Source organism: Lipophrys pholis (assembly GCF_963383615.2).
Source record: "Lipophrys pholis genome assembly, chromosome: 13".
NCBI classification, from domain to species: Eukaryota; Metazoa; Chordata; class Actinopteri; order Blenniiformes; family Blenniidae; genus Lipophrys; species Lipophrys pholis.
The window spans coordinates 25,169,897-25,185,337 of record NC_137632.1 but is presented as its reverse complement, the minus strand read 5'-3'; the positions used below and the strand labels follow the sequence as shown (position 1 = coordinate 25,185,337).

Sequence of the window (15,441 nt, the reverse complement as noted above, 5' to 3'; positions counted from 1 at the left end):
TTTAATCATTGCCTTCACTTGTAATTATATTTATTTCTTAAGAGTCAGGAATTGAATCAAATAACTCCAAGTTATTGTATTGCTCAGTACATTTCAGGGAACAAAGATCGCATGGATCCATTTTAGAGACATAAAGTCATTGTTTTTAGTAACATTAGCTTCTAGTAGTGAGGATGGCGTTTTTGATCAAATGACTGTCAAAATCGAAAACCTTTCCTTCATGTACCACTAGAGGGAGCCGGTGTGCTGGTTGAAGAGAGAAAGGTTCAGACTATAAAGCTGTAAACAAGTCTGAATGACTCCATCCATGCATTCATACACAACCAGTCTATTATATGGCCCTGGAGCATGGGTGTCAAACATCAGGCCTGCCAAAGAGTGAAGTAAAATCTGAAATGAATTTCAAGATCAAACTAAGCTGTGTGGCTAAAGGACTGAAATGAATTTGAAATCCGGGTTCTGGAGCAATTCAGGTCAAAGCCCGACTCGCTTGGCGCCATCTTCCATTAAAACCTTCAAAGATGCTTGTGGTCAAACTAGAAATCCCACAGCTGATGACACAATGACTCAATCGCATTAATGTACAAATTCAAGCTATGAATACAAAAACTCATTCGGTGATTTGAGAAGCTGATGACTGATGGAAGAAAACTCCTTCAGCTGGATGTAAAGACCCGGTCCACCAGGATGAGGAACTCATCCCTCATCACACTCCTTCGCCCATTAACCTCGGGAGAAGCTGGAGGATGAAAAAATAAATAAAAATGAGGTGTGTCTCTCACCGAGGCCCATCCGGCTGGGGCTGGTATCCCGGCTGCAGCCCTGGCTACGGGGGACGCGGGTGCGTTTGTCCAACGTCGTGCTGGAGGCAGGCGCCGTGGCTCGGGGGATGCGACCGTAGCTGCTGTGGCCGAGCAGCTTTCCTGGAGAGCTGGAGCGACTGCCAGCTAGAGGAGAGGAGGACGAGCACACATCACATCACACAGATCAGATACAACATTTAGGAACATAGCTGGACTCTGCCGTTGTCCAGCAGACACGGCGCAGTGATATAAAACGTCTTCTAGCCGGAGTAGAACCTGCCTCATGATAATGCAGAAGTCTGAACAACTCACTGGTACAGTGTGGAGCTTCTCAGAAACAGTGCCTAATGACAAGGACTGTGTAAAATGACCTACACTGTTCAAAAGAGCTACAAGAAACAACCGTCTGAAAGCTACTAAAAGATACGTCTTGTGTGCAAATGATTGAAACATGTGGACGTTAAACCTCAGACGTGTTAAAAGTCACGTTTACAGACTTGTGATGACTTAATTTAAACACCTGATTTCAGCTTTCTCTTTCCCCACCCTCATTAAATTATAATGAATGAGGTTGATTCCTTTCTGTTAAAGCACTTTGTGAAATGCTGGGGGGGGTTTCTTCATCGTTTTCCCTCCATCTTCTTTGTATAGTTTAGAGAAAGTATATGTAATATTGATTCCTAAATATCTGAAGCCAGATTAAGGTAAATGGAATGGCAGGTCACTTTGTGGAGTTGCAAGAGCGAGATAGTTTTTTTTTTATCTTATTTCCCAAAAAGATACCAAATCTAGGCAACCCTTGAACTTTGTGGGAAATTCCATTTAATGCTGGGTGTGATTTGAACGTGATAAGATAGAGGCAAATGCAAACAAGAGTGGGTTTGTGTGTGTGTGTGTGTGTCCCTAAATGAAACACTTAAATTCTAATCATTTGCACACAATTTACCACCTGTGATGAAATCTGATGGATTTTTTTTTTTTTAAAGTGGGAACTGGAGGATTTCACCCACTTCTGAATTGGGATCACCTTCCTGCCTCTTTGCAGTGTGAACTCATATTTGTTTGTTTGATCCATCTGAACATGTGCAGTGAGGTGATATCTAACGGGTTTCGCTGATGAAGGTGGGCGGGGTTCTAATGTGGCACTGATCACCAATGGAGTGAGAACAGACACCAAACACCACTTACACCAAACGTGGAGGGTTGGAAATGAGAGTATCTGAAGGAGATGGAAGGAGCATGCTGCTGGAAGGACACATAAAGGGGTGAGAACATGCAAGGGGGGGGGGGGGGGGGGTAATGTCTGGCTCCCGACTGGATGATGGTGAGGCCTTACCACTGATGGGATTGGCTGATCTGGATCCTGGGTGATGGAAGCGAGAAGCAGGACAGGGTGGAGAACGGTCAGAATGAGACAGAGGGGGTTATGTTCTCCGAGTTTTGAGTCCAGCATGCTGCACTCACAGATCATGCACGCACGCACGCACGCACGCACGCACGCACGCACGCACGCACGCACGCACGCACGCACGCACGCACGCACGCACACACACACGCACACACACACGCACACACACACACACACACACACACACACACACACACACACACACACACACACACACACACACACACACACACACACACACACATACTGAAGATCTGTGAGTGGCTGGCAGGGTTGTTAGGAAATATCACACAGTACGATCTCAAAGCCAGCGCACACAGTGATAGCAGCGATCATGTCAGCATGTGAGCCACACACTGGAAGGTAGCAGTGGAAGGCCAAGTGTGTGCAGCTACATACGTTGAGACTGGGAGACCACTTTGGCCCGGCTCCGGCCCCTGCTGTCCACCACCGAGGGGCTGGCTTTGCCCACGCTGCCCGAGCTCTGTCTCCGGGTACGAACGCGACCTGCAAGGAGTGAGAGCGGGGAGGAGGGGAAGCAGAGGTTTAGTACTCGCGGTGGTTTCAGCAAACGCTGGAGAGTAGATGTAGGAGACAAAGGAGGAAAATGGAAGTCTGGGAGCACGGGATGAAGCAGACCTGGATGAGGGGACAGAGCTGCTCTGGAATCACAGAGGGGACAGACAACACACAAGTCAGGGTCCCAAACTGTTCGCTCATAACGCACAGTTCCAGGGTTGATCCTGAACATGGGGCTCAAGTTGGCACAGTGCGAGCAAACATGTTTTAAACTCAAAATAAAGCAAGTACAGATGTTTGTTTCTAACTCCGGGGTGTCAAAGGAAGCATGTTTAATCTCAATTTACCCGAAAAATAGCAAATTCAGAAAATATTTACCTAACTATAAGTCTAAATTCTTCAGGTATATATTCTCGAAGCGACTCATATTCATCAACAAAAAGCTCCATTATTACTGTATTTAACTTTAAGAGCAAGAAAATAGCCACAGCAGAATTTAAAGTAAAATATGGACTATGGAAGTAGAGCAGCGGAAAGAGTTCAGACTGTGTGAAACATTTTTGAGGGACTGGAGAAAAGCAAGTGTTACCGTGACGAAAAAAAAACAGAAAAACAATCCATACTCCATAAGAACAAGAAGAAGGTTTGGACACTCCAGGGTCTTTAATCATCATTAATGACCATTAATCATTAAGCCTTAAACCTGTTTTATGCTTATCGAGCTCCGCGCGGATGAATTATTTCATTTCAGCAGCCACGCCCTCCTTCCCCCCTTCTCGCACAGAAAATCTCCACTTCCTGACCTTTAGTCTATAAATGAGCAATTTTAAAAACTGCCGCGTTTACTAAAAAATAGACACTAAAGTTAAATAAGCTAAAAATGTTACTTAAGACACGGTTCTTAATATGACATTCACACCCTTATGAGCTGTGTTTATCCTTGTTTTTAAGGTTTAAAGATGTTTTAAGACTCCCAAGACTAATTTTATATGGTGGACAGCTGATCAAAGGTTTCAGACCCCGAGTTACTCAGGTTAATAAAAGGTGTAGATGTGTTTGCCTTGGTTGCTGGTGGCTGATTGGTATGATTTTTGTAATTCTGAAATTTAGGAGATATACTGTAGTATTTAATAAAAATAAAAAAAATTTCCCCATCACCTCCAAGTTTTGTCAATCCACACCCAAATAACTCAAATCAAATTCATACAACTATTTTCAAGTAAATGGCTTCAAATGTAAGGTTAAGTAAAATTAGTAAAAGAAAAAAAAAAATATATAAACATATAAACTTTTTTGAATGAGAAAGACAAAAATAATTTTTACAAGTAATAAAAGGGGTAAAGCATTTAGCTTTAACTGTCGACATTAGTAGTATCAATTAAATATATGTAAGTTATGCTGGATAACTGCTGCATTCTGATTCAAAATGCTTTTGACACCTCAGTTTGACATTGCGCTTTCAGTGCAACACAATGTGACACGGAAACCGCGAGGACTGTCGAATTTTGGCACTTTGCATGCCACTTCCTGCTTCTGGAAAGAGGGTAGAAACAATTTTGTTGAAGGACCCTGCAAAGAACATTGTGATGTGAGACACTGGATCACACCCGTGATTCCCAACCTGGGCTCCCAGCAGCACTAGGCGGTCAGGCTGAACTTTAAGGCTTTTATTTTGATAGTTTTCTTTAGAACGGGGAATTGGCTGCCGTCTCTGGGCAAAATGTGAGGGGGCTTCTGGGAAGAAATGGTTGGGAACCATTGGATTAGATCACACGGGGGGGGTACATAGTTAGGGGGAGTTACAATGGAGGATATCCATGCAGACAGTTCATGCAGAGCTTTCTCCTTAACCGGAGACCACTTTGAAGGGGAAAAAGAGAGGAAGAGAGAGACCATGGATGAAGAGGAAATGTCAACATGTTAAGAGAGAAAGACACACACTCGCACTAACTGTTAACACTCACGCACGCAAGCAGATACGGAGACACACAGTTCTTACCCTCGCTTTTACCGGGAGTGCCATCTTTAGGGCATTTAATAAAGGCAGAGCAGCAGAGGGTTGGAGGAGAGGTGTAGAGGAAGACATTAGTAGCAGGTAATGCAGGAACAGGAAGCGAGCCGGGTGGTCTTCAGTGAGACGTGGGGAAATAAAAGCACGCAGAGGAGTTTCTCCATGGGAAAAAGAGGACTGTAAATGTCATATCGGTTTCCAGTGGCTGGTTCGAGCTCCCAGTATGAGCTTAAAAGCTGCGGTGGAAACAGTCTGGGAGCACTGGTGAGCAGCTCAGGCTCCTCAATTAGTCAAATATGCCAACGCAGGACTGGAACAGTTCCTGTTGGCAGAGCAGTCTAATGGGCAACATCAGGAGTCATTTATATTCCCCGTCAGGTCCATAAAAGCCACTGGTTACATCAGAAAATGCCTTAATACTCCATCATCACAAGAGAACCACTTCAAAGAACCAGCGAGAAAACACTTTCTGAAATCAAGGTTGGCTAAACTCTGACTCAAGTCAAGCGGTTTAATCCTTTAACACGCTGTCCAGATGTTCAGTAGAAATTAATCTCATGGTTGTGAACTTTTAAGACAGTCTTTTGTGTGACGGGGTTTATTTAGGAGAGTAAACATGTTTAAAACAGGACCACAACTGACTTAAAGAATACAGCTCTTCTTATAAGATTAAAAAAAAATTGTTCTATTTTGAAGAATTCAAATCAGGTTTAAAAAACCAATGAAGTTTGAAATCCATCTTTGAAGAAGTCATCAGTCTGGGTGCATCTTAAAGGGGCCATATTGATTTTCCTCCATTTCAATATTGGCTCATAGGAGCTACATTCATTGTGGGAGGGTCAAAGGGAGGGCCTACCCTAATTAGGATTGGCTAAACCCTCGATGACACTATATAGGGTTTGATTTCTGATTGGCTGGTTGGAGCAACACACTTTTTAAGAATTGAAACAAGCCAGGGGAGAGAGGACAGACATCCATCACTTCTGGGGTGTCAGTCCAGGTATGGGGACGATTATTACTGTTGGAAAACTATTAGAAAGTAAATCTAGTTTATTCTGGATTCACTTTAGAGAGTGTCGATCTACTTGAGAAGTAGTCTCTTCTTAAAGAGTCTGGATCTGAGTTCTGCTCTGGATCAAGAGGTTCTCCCATCACCTTTAATGTCTTTTCTGTACTTTGCACCCATAGCCGTGGGTCATTAACAGTCAGTATGGGCGTTAGAGGGGGATGACTGGGGGGGTTTACCTAATGAGGCGTAGGATCCAGGAGGGAGGGCGGCTGCCGAGCCGAACGGTGAGGAGGCGGGGACAGTGGAGAGGCGGGACTTGGCGTTGCAGGCAGCGTTTACGTCGATGTCACTGCGGGAACGTTGGAGGGATCCTGGAGTGGTGGGCGCTCTGCTGCCCACTAGCTTACCTGAAGGCAACACACGCATGTTGTTACTCACCTCCTATACAAACTAGCAACACCCACTAAAAAAACCAATACTACATTGTTGTTTTTACACTTTACACAAACATTTTATTATATCAGGCTGCTGCAACACAGAAAAGTCCAAAACTAGGGTGACTAAAGTACATCCATCCATCATGCATCCATCATGTATTCATCCATTCATCCATCATGCATCCATCATGTATTCATCCATCCATCCATCATGCATTCTCCCATCATGTATTCATCCATCCATATTGACCTGCTACTGTGATTTTGCTGCGGTTGTCACATAATTGGCACATTTCCCTTACTATCCGTGTACAAATGAAACCACAGAGCAGGAAGTGACTTACTTCTTGTGATGCTCCCTCCAATGACGCTCTTTACAGAAAAAGGCCGGCTGGAAAGAAACAAGGAGACACAGACTTTAGAACTTCACAAGTTCAACACATCAATGAATGTAGATTCACTATCATACGGTTTCATTACTATTTCATCTTACATTTATAACAATGTAGAATAATTTGTCTGGAACTGCAGAACATGTTTTATAAAATACATATAAAGCTATTTTCTTTACCTTTTTATCATATTTTAGTGGATTTAGCCTTTTGACCACTCTAGCTCTTGCTTGAGCCATTTCAAGTTTTATTAATTCATTTTAAGCATTTTTAATATTTTTAGCCTGTTTTGCTGTTTCAGTTTTTTGGGTTTTTTTGTCATTTGTATGTATTTTACAAATATTATATGCATTACAAGTTGACATTTTTAAGAAGGTGGGAATCAAACTGAAAGAAAAAAAAACTGACATTTGAATATGAGATGCATTTCTGTAGGTTTTAAAAACATAAATTTGACAATATCAGCTCAGAAATATATATAATTATGGTTAATTAGCTGGTGCAAAAAGCAGATTTATAAACTGTAAGAACAATTAGAGAGGAAATCTATGAAGTCTCAGTGTATTTCACTATGAGTATTTTTCCTGATGATTATTAAAATCCAAACTCTGGATGGACAGAGAAATAAAGGAGGTTTCAGCAGCAGAAAAGACAGCGGGCCTTACTTGAGACTCTCCTGTGAGGATGAGGAGGAGCGGTCGGACTGGGGTAAAGACACAATGCTGTCGGAGCTCTTCAGGTGAGACTGCAGGGCCTTCTGATAGGTGGACTCCAGAGCCTGGAACAGGTGCTCCGCCTCCCGGCTATAGTGACCATGGAAACCCCAGTAGCACCTGCAGGTGGGACAGACGGACGAAGGACACGTTCGTACAGCAGAGGACAAAGTAATCATTAAAATGAAGAGGTGGAGGATCCACACTCACTTCCTGGCGATGGACCTGGCTTCAGAGTCGGCGTCGTGGATTCCTTTCTTGATGGTCTCCGTCAGAACCGCCACATGTCTGGGGTAGTAAGGGAACATGGTGAGAAACAGATCAGGGGAGGAACCGGCGGAGCTCTGGTGGTCCTCAGGGAATGAGACCACCTGCAGCGGCGTTCACATGCTTTATAAAGTCCCTGCCACCTCTGTCGTCATGGTTACAGAGCGAGGAACACGACGACAGATCCCTCAGGATTCATTAATTTAACGGAACTCGTCATCAGAGGGGGAGGAGGGAGAGGAAGAAGAGGAGGAGGAGGAGTAGAAGAAGGAGCCGTCAGAAACAGGAAACGGGGGCAGGCGGAGGAACAGGAGGAGGATCAGGGGGAGGAGGATGAGCAGGAGGTGGAGGCGCAGGGTGAGGGGGAGAAAGGAGGAGCAGCGAGGCAAGAGGAGGAGCAGGACAGGGAGAAAAAGGAGGAAGAGCAGGAGGAGGAGAGGGAGAAGAGGACCGGGGGAGGGGGAGCAAGAGGAGGACGAGGGTAAATTCCTACACTGATGCATGTGCCTTTACTTCAGAGGCACTTCATAGGACAGACGTCTGCACAGGAACAAATACTCTATTTTCTCATATTATCAACAATTCAGCTGCAGTAACATCGAAGAAGAACTGTCTCCTCACAGGAGTTCAGAACGATGTATATCATTTTTTAAATAAGGTTTACTTCAATGTAAAAGAACTCACAAGCTGCATGTTGTTTCTAATATAAAATGCACAGTTTTTAAATGATGAAATACTTATTATTATTATTATTATTATTATTATTTCCAGGCCATATAACTCAGTGTTTCATTCATTTTTAAGTGTATAATAATTTTTTTGCTCCCCTTAAGACGTGATGAAGGTGAGAAAAATGAAATAATTGAAGATATTTGATTGGATAACATAAACTACAGATAAAATAATTTTCTAAAAAGATTTTGAAGGTTAAATTTATATGTGTACGTGCATAAAGTCTTTGTTTTTGTGACTTTGGAGGCTGTGTTCACCTCTCCAGTGTGCTGGTGGGCCACTCCTGCAGCATGAGGTCCAGAAACTCATAACAGCGTCTAAAGAATCAAGAAAAAACAAGATTTTAAAAGTGATTTCAGTGTTGGTCAGACATTTGTTGAGCAGAACAGAGTGTGTTAAAGTGACTTCTCTATACAAGAGGTCAATGTGTGCATTCACCAACATGGAGGGTCAGATGACTGCCTTTTACCCAAAAAGATTTGTTTGGAGACATTTTTAATGCAGAATTTGTTGTTTCACTGATAAAAATGTAAAATAGTCTTTAATGCAAAGAGTGTGTAACAGTTGTAAATTATGTATGAACATCTAGAAGATTTTTATTTAACAGCATTAAAGGAATGTGGTTTTCTCAGATTGTTCAGGATCCAAGAAACTCAAGAAAGACATTCAACTTTTCACATTTATTGAATTGAAATAAGCAATATGTTAACACACACAAAAAACCCAGTAAATGTGGATGTAGTGAGGAAACTATTCCCCAAAACTGTTCACGTTGGTAAACCTTGGCTTGTTTGAAACAAATATGAAATGAAATTGATCTCTCCTGCAGCGTAGCTTCATGAAGCACTACATGATGCGTCAGTTTCCATGGATTTGACAGGAAACTTGTTTTTGTCCTCAAAATGCTAAAATACTAAAATCATGCCGCATTGGCAAATGGAATTGGCCGACTATGCAAAAGAACACGAACACGCTGAACAAATGCAACACGCCTGTATCTTTTTTTACACAGGCAGTAAAACGATACCGTCTCCACACGTGGAAGGCAAATTTATTTCTTTAGCACCGTTCAGACGGGACAATTCACAGTGCTTTACGGGGAAATTAAGGAAATAAATTAAAAAGGCAGCAACTTGATTTAAATCAAAGTTTGAGAGTGTTATGCCTTTCACTCTGTATGAATCCAGACATTTTTCTCCGCTATGTCGAGTATACTAACTACACAAGTGGGTTTTGATTAACGTCAATGAAAATTGGGCGACCAATGACAGTTGGCTGAGAAGGTTATGTTTTCTTCTGCGTGTAAGGTGTGCGCTCTACCGAGTGTAGTTCTACTTTGTAATATTATCTATGTTAATAAAAAGCAATTAAAAAAGGAAAAAAGTCAGAATCCAAATAGTTTTATCAAAAGACTGCGACATTTCATCAAGTGATCAGTCATCAAGTGTGTTTCTTTGTTGTAACAGTCAGAAATGGTCATTTTGACTTGGTAAATGTGTGTTTATTGGTTTAAGGACTGATTAGCTTCCACTTCTGGCTTTAAGTAACATGCTCAACACTTTTTAATACAATATGTGTCGATAATATGTGTAAGAAAGACCAAACATCTAAAGAAAAAAAGAAAAAAAGACAGCGAATTAACAGTTCTCACACATTCCTGGAAGCCTTACCGTCTGACTGCCACTGACTTGGATGTGCAGTTACTGGTGATGATGGGAATGAGGCGAGGGTAGTGTGTGTGCTAGGAGAGAGAGAGAGAGAGAGAGAGAGAGAGAGAGAGAGACACAGAGAGAGAAACATCAGCAGGTCAGATCAGTGCTCACAATCCTCTCCGATCAGCAGGGTTGGGGAGGGTCCTCCCTCACTCACCCTCAGAATGAGGCGGATCGTGGCCACCCCGGACGTGGCCATGACTTTGGCACTGTTGGGCACCAGGTTGAGCAGAATGGGCATGACGCTCTCCGCTCCGTGGTCAAACTTGTTCCCCAGAATGGACGACAGATATCTGCCGATGAAAGGAAGAAGGTGAAAGGGAGCAACTGATCCACCTGAAAGAAAATGAAAATCTCCCCACTGTAAGATGCAACTGAACTCAAGAATTCAGAGAAAGTGAGAAACTTTTGTCAGACGGGGGGGAAAGCAGGGAAACGGGTACTGCTGAATCGGCTGTAATGTTGCCAACTGGAGGTAAATGTGAAATACCCACAGAACTTATTCAAGAATGAAAATATCTTACAGAATATTGTGTGAATATTGTGCAAAAAAAAAAAAAAAAGAACAATCTATATTGGCGATCTCCCAGTAGGTCCATCTATTCATCAGCTCCTGCATCTCTTGCTCCGTTCCGCCTCATCAGGGGTGGATTTCGTCTCAGAAGACGGATGTTTGGAGTAGTGAGCAGGCCGCTGCACGCTTCACATCCAAGTAAAACTGATTTTAATTAGCTTTGCTAGAGAAAGAAAAAGTGCAGTATTTTGACAGCGTGACCCAATTAGTTCCATATTCACGCTAATGTCAGAGCTGTCAAAAGACACCGTTACGACGAGTGATGGAAGAAAACTGAACAGCAAGTAACACTTCAACCGAGCTGATAGTTTGACTGACCGACTGTGAGAAACTGCATTAAGTCTCTGCATATAACAACGTGCATTACAACCAATAATTCCTAAAAATGGCAGAACGTATTGGTATTTTTCCTTTTTCCTGAATGTGTGGCTATAATTTTTTGAGACCCTTAAAGGAATCGGTTCCAATGTTTCTGAGTAAAGTTTGTCTCAGAACAAATATGTTGGGAGTGAAACCCGAGATGCTCAGTGTGAATCCAACATAATCACAGCTTCCTTTAGCATTAAGACACTAACAAGCACAATGTGGCCGCTATACTTCCTCCTACTGCTTTTCAAGCGTGTGAAGATACATGGAAAATCCAAAAGATTATTTGTTGTTGGTTTTGGGGGTTTTTCCCCTCCTTTTTTTTCTTTACTTTTTGTGGGCCTGTTTCAATCTGGAAGAAATCAATACCGCAATTTCTGGACTATTGAGTGCAGCTGAATGTAAGCCATACCCACCAAATTTAAAAAGACAAAGAAAATTGTACATATATAAGCTGCAGGCGTGCATGTTGTAACAAGGCATGAATTCCACTGCGGGATTCCGTTTTTCTTTTTTTATGTTTTGTTGTTGTTGAAAGTGCAGAACGTCTGAAGAACTTAGTGTGAGTGCGTTTTGATTTACCGGTAATTCAACCGTGACCCGTTCGACAGTTTCATTGGTCTGATGTGACGAGGCTGAATGGATCGGCGACACGAAGCTCATTAACCCGCAGAAATCCATAAATTAACCGCGTCATTGTTTAAGCTGCAGGTTTCAAGGCGCGAGGAAAAAGTAGTAGATCATAGTCCGGAAATCAGGGTAAGTTTCCCTGCCAGCCAGGCCTGTTAAATTGTGTATGGAGGATATGATCAGCAAGTCAATTCTACAATTCCCACCTGGAAACGCTGTTCAAGATGATGGAAGAAAATGTGAGCATAAAGAAAAGTCATGGTTGAGCCTGGAGAGACGTCCGGCTCACTTTTGGTGATTCAGTGCTGGTGTTCCCACCTCCAAAATGTTCCATTATTCATGGAAAACCACACAGAGGAGATGGAGCCAGACTGGAAGTTTCTATCAGGAATCAGGTCATTTTCCAAATGAAACTAGGTTTTTTTGGGGTTTTTTGTCGAATTGCCTCGTATTTTGGCAGAAATTGGAAAAAAAAGGTGCAACCCAACATACACATTAGATGGAAATATGAGGGGTTAATTGGGGGCAAGAGAAAGAGTACTGTTATCTGGAAGAACGACTTCATTAAAATTACCCGCGTACATGTTCTAAATCAGATCACGTCTTTGTCATTTCTTTCGAAAGGATTTTCTCTGCTAACTTTGGGTTGAATTGGGTGAAAGGTGGGCGTCTCACCCCAGCGTGATGCAGGCCTCACGGACCACCGTGGATCGCAGGTCTTTAGCCGACAGCTTCAAGGGGGCTTCCAGAAGCCTCAGCTGCTGGGGGAAACCCTCGTACTCCACAGCCCCGGCCAATATAAGTGAACGCACTTTCTTCAGCTGCATGGGGAGACGAGGCACATGCAGGTTTGAATTGTTCCCCCTTTATTTTGTATTCTACATGTGAGAGCGGACGGAGGGGAGAGTTACCGCGACCACTCGGTGCTCCCAGTCATGCTTCTCATCAGACAGCATTTCTCTGATCTTCGTCAGCTGGTCCTCCAGCTCTCTGTTAGAGTAGATCTGAGCACACGACGAAGTCATGGAAGGTTTGAAAGTTAGTAGAGTATGTAAAAAAAATCAAGAAAAGCAAAAGAGAACAAGCCCATGATCTATAGAGAAAGAGCCGCTCAGGTATCGGTTAATCACCTGGACTTGGGGCACGTCGTCAAAGGCCTTCATGAAATCCTCTTCATCCACAGCTCCAGCTGCTGCTTCTTTAGCTTGAGAGCATTTTTAAACAGTCATCTTAATAACAGGTCAAATCTTTCACAGTGTCTAACGATATTTTTTCTTGGTGTGCAGCAGGTCTTTAACAGTGCCGCCAAACCTCTTCCTCACCTGTGATCTTCGTGGAGCTGGCAGAACTGGGTCTCCTCATGGAGCTCATCACCGCCCTCTTGCCACCAGTGGCCGCTTTGGAGGACGAGGAGGAGGAGGACCGGCCTCCGTCCACCGAGTCCTCATCCTCAAAGTTCTTATCTGCAACACAAGAGACAGATCAATCAATCAAAGTTTAATTGCGTTGCCCTATCAACAGCCTGGAGGGTGACCAAAGTTGAGCTCGGATAGTTTCTGAGTCACGTCGTAGAAAAACCAACTGGTGAGACTCCACCCTCCCTCAAATCTGGGGCTCAAGTCCGAGCGGGTTAGTCGAGGTGGTGGGCATTCGCAAATGACAGTGAGGAAGTGCATGTGAGCAACTGACTCAAATGACTCAGACACCCGGTTCACTTTGATGAACGACTCATAAATCCTTGATTCAGTTAAAGGAGTCCAGTTTCATCACTAGCTGGGGCGGCCAATATCCAACCAGTTGTTGTCGCCTGCTACCACTCCCTTCCGCTCTCCTCAGGATCACCTGTTGGCGTCTAATTTAGTGCTGTGGTGGACGTGTGTTCACGATGCACTGCCCCCTGCAGTTTGGGAGCAGACGCCGCATGGAGTATAAAAGCCACGCACATTCTCTAGCGCAGATTCCATGAGTCACGGTCATGTGGGAAGCATAATCCAGCATTAAGCCCTAATGCTGCCCCATGCCATCAAACTGGATTTATTATCTGTTCTCTATATCGCCGCACTACTTAGCCTAGATTCTTATATTTTTATTTATTTCACTTCATTCTCTAAACTCTATGCCTACATACGCTGCTGGAGAAACAAATTTCGTCTGGATGTGGAAGCATGGAAATGACAATAAAGACCATGAACCTTGATTAAGTGCAGAAGCAAGCTGCATTTTTATTCTTATAATGTCCAAAATCAACCTGAGTGTGTCAAACTACTCAAACGATACATTACGACCTAAAAATACAGAAGATTGCAGATGTTTCCCCTTGTTTCAGTGTGAAAGGAGACGAGTAAACCATGGATACCTCATGCCAGTGGTACCTTGGATGTCCACTAGATGTCAGTATACACATTGTGACCACACAGGGAGCTGAATCTGCAGAAACTGAGCTGTAATCCGTCTCAAACGGGGATTTTCTCTCCTCAACGCTGCACTCTGAACCAAAACCAGAAAGAATCTGCAGGCACAAAGGATTCAGAGGAAACATTCTGCATAGAAGCAGATCTAAAATGGGTAAAAACAAAGAAACAGAGTACTTAAATGAAAGTTTTCCACCTCCTGTTTCTCCTCAGGGATAGCCAAGGGGGCTCAGACCTGCTTGCCCACTGCAGGCCTGCTGAAGATGGAGTCTATCTGATAGGTTACATAACAGAGGGAGGACTGCTGGAAATCACCGTTATGTCATAAAACACAAACGGTGACAATTTGTGCAGATTTCATTAACATGAAATCTGCACAAATTTCATCAGTTCAGCTCTGTGACAGACGCAACTGACCCTGACTGGATGATCAAAGGGCTTCTTCCTAAGGAAACACATCCCTCCCTCCCTCCCTCCCTCCTCTTTCTAGCACTTTCCTTAGAGGAGCAGCTCCATGATACGCCTCCCTCGCCTCCCCTGCACCCACACTGGAACAGAAGCACTTGTGTCGCACCAAATCCGCCACACAAACGGAGCTTTAGGGAGGCTGTAAGTCTCACCCTCGCAGCTCAGAGAAATGATTCGTTCCACGTTGGGGAGCAGCAGAAAGAAACGCTGGTTCTGCTCCGAGATGAAATTGAGAGGGTGTGACAGAGCTGAAGGTGACTGGCTCGGCTCCTCACAGCTGGACGCTCAAGCTAAAGATGGACCTGCAGTGTCCGCACTGTTTATGTAACGGCGAGAGGGGAGGGAGTGCTTTCTCACACACAAACACAAACACGCACAGTAAGCCCTGGGAACACCGCCAACAGCGGGGGCTTTCTGTGATTGATGAAGAAACTGAAAAGCCATTGGTGGAAAGGATGTATGTGGAACAATCCTTCCATTTGCTGCTCTCCCAGTTTGTTTTCTTTAAGTCATGGCTGAAGGTTGTACGGATATAAATACTGTCTGTGTTTGAAGCTTCATTTCACACTATACAGCGATCTGCTGTACATGAGACAGACTGAGGGGCTGTTTACACCAGAAGAATCTGCTTTTTCATTTCCGATTCAGAAACGTTGCATCCACAGGAACACGAGTAAGACTGAAACACTGTAGTTTGCATATAAGATAAGATAAGAGTCGTGTGGACGATGTGCAACAAGAAAATGTAGCACTCTGGAAGACATTTTCAAAAAGATTTCATTGCTTTAACTCGATAGGGACTGATTCATAATGGAAATATGTGACTGTAAAGCACCATTTTTGAGACAAAAAGATCACAGACACCCCAGGTGGAGACCGGGGTTTCACCTGATCCGAGTCCATCAAATTAGATTTGCACATGTCAAAGAAACCAAGACGAAGTTCTGTCTATACAACATTTTCAAGTGAAAACATTACACTTTTCTCAC

The 15,441-nt window shown here is 43.5% G+C and overlaps 1 protein-coding gene across 1 annotated transcript in view; it reads right to left on the bottom strand.

Moving 5' to 3' along the window:
- clasp1a (cytoplasmic linker associated protein 1a) overlaps positions 1–15,441 on the bottom strand; it is a 55,957-nt gene that overhangs the window by 22,054 nt on the left and 18,462 nt on the right. The window contains exons 9-21 of the mRNA XM_080478423.1: positions 12,896–13,036; positions 12,704–12,777; positions 12,485–12,577; positions 12,249–12,394; positions 10,161–10,296; positions 9,962–10,032; positions 8,549–8,608; positions 7,503–7,580; positions 7,245–7,412; positions 6,532–6,578; positions 5,987–6,157; positions 2,611–2,718; positions 783–947 (exon numbers count right to left, since the gene is read on the bottom strand). Coding sequence (XP_080334549.1) covers positions 783–947; positions 2,611–2,718; positions 5,987–6,157; positions 6,532–6,578; positions 7,245–7,412; positions 7,503–7,580; positions 8,549–8,608; positions 9,962–10,032; positions 10,161–10,296; positions 12,249–12,394; positions 12,485–12,577; positions 12,704–12,777; positions 12,896–13,036 — 1,458 coding nt within the window. The remainder of the gene's footprint in view (positions 1–782; positions 948–2,610; positions 2,719–5,986; positions 6,158–6,531; positions 6,579–7,244; positions 7,413–7,502; positions 7,581–8,548; positions 8,609–9,961; positions 10,033–10,160; positions 10,297–12,248; positions 12,395–12,484; positions 12,578–12,703; positions 12,778–12,895; positions 13,037–15,441) is intronic.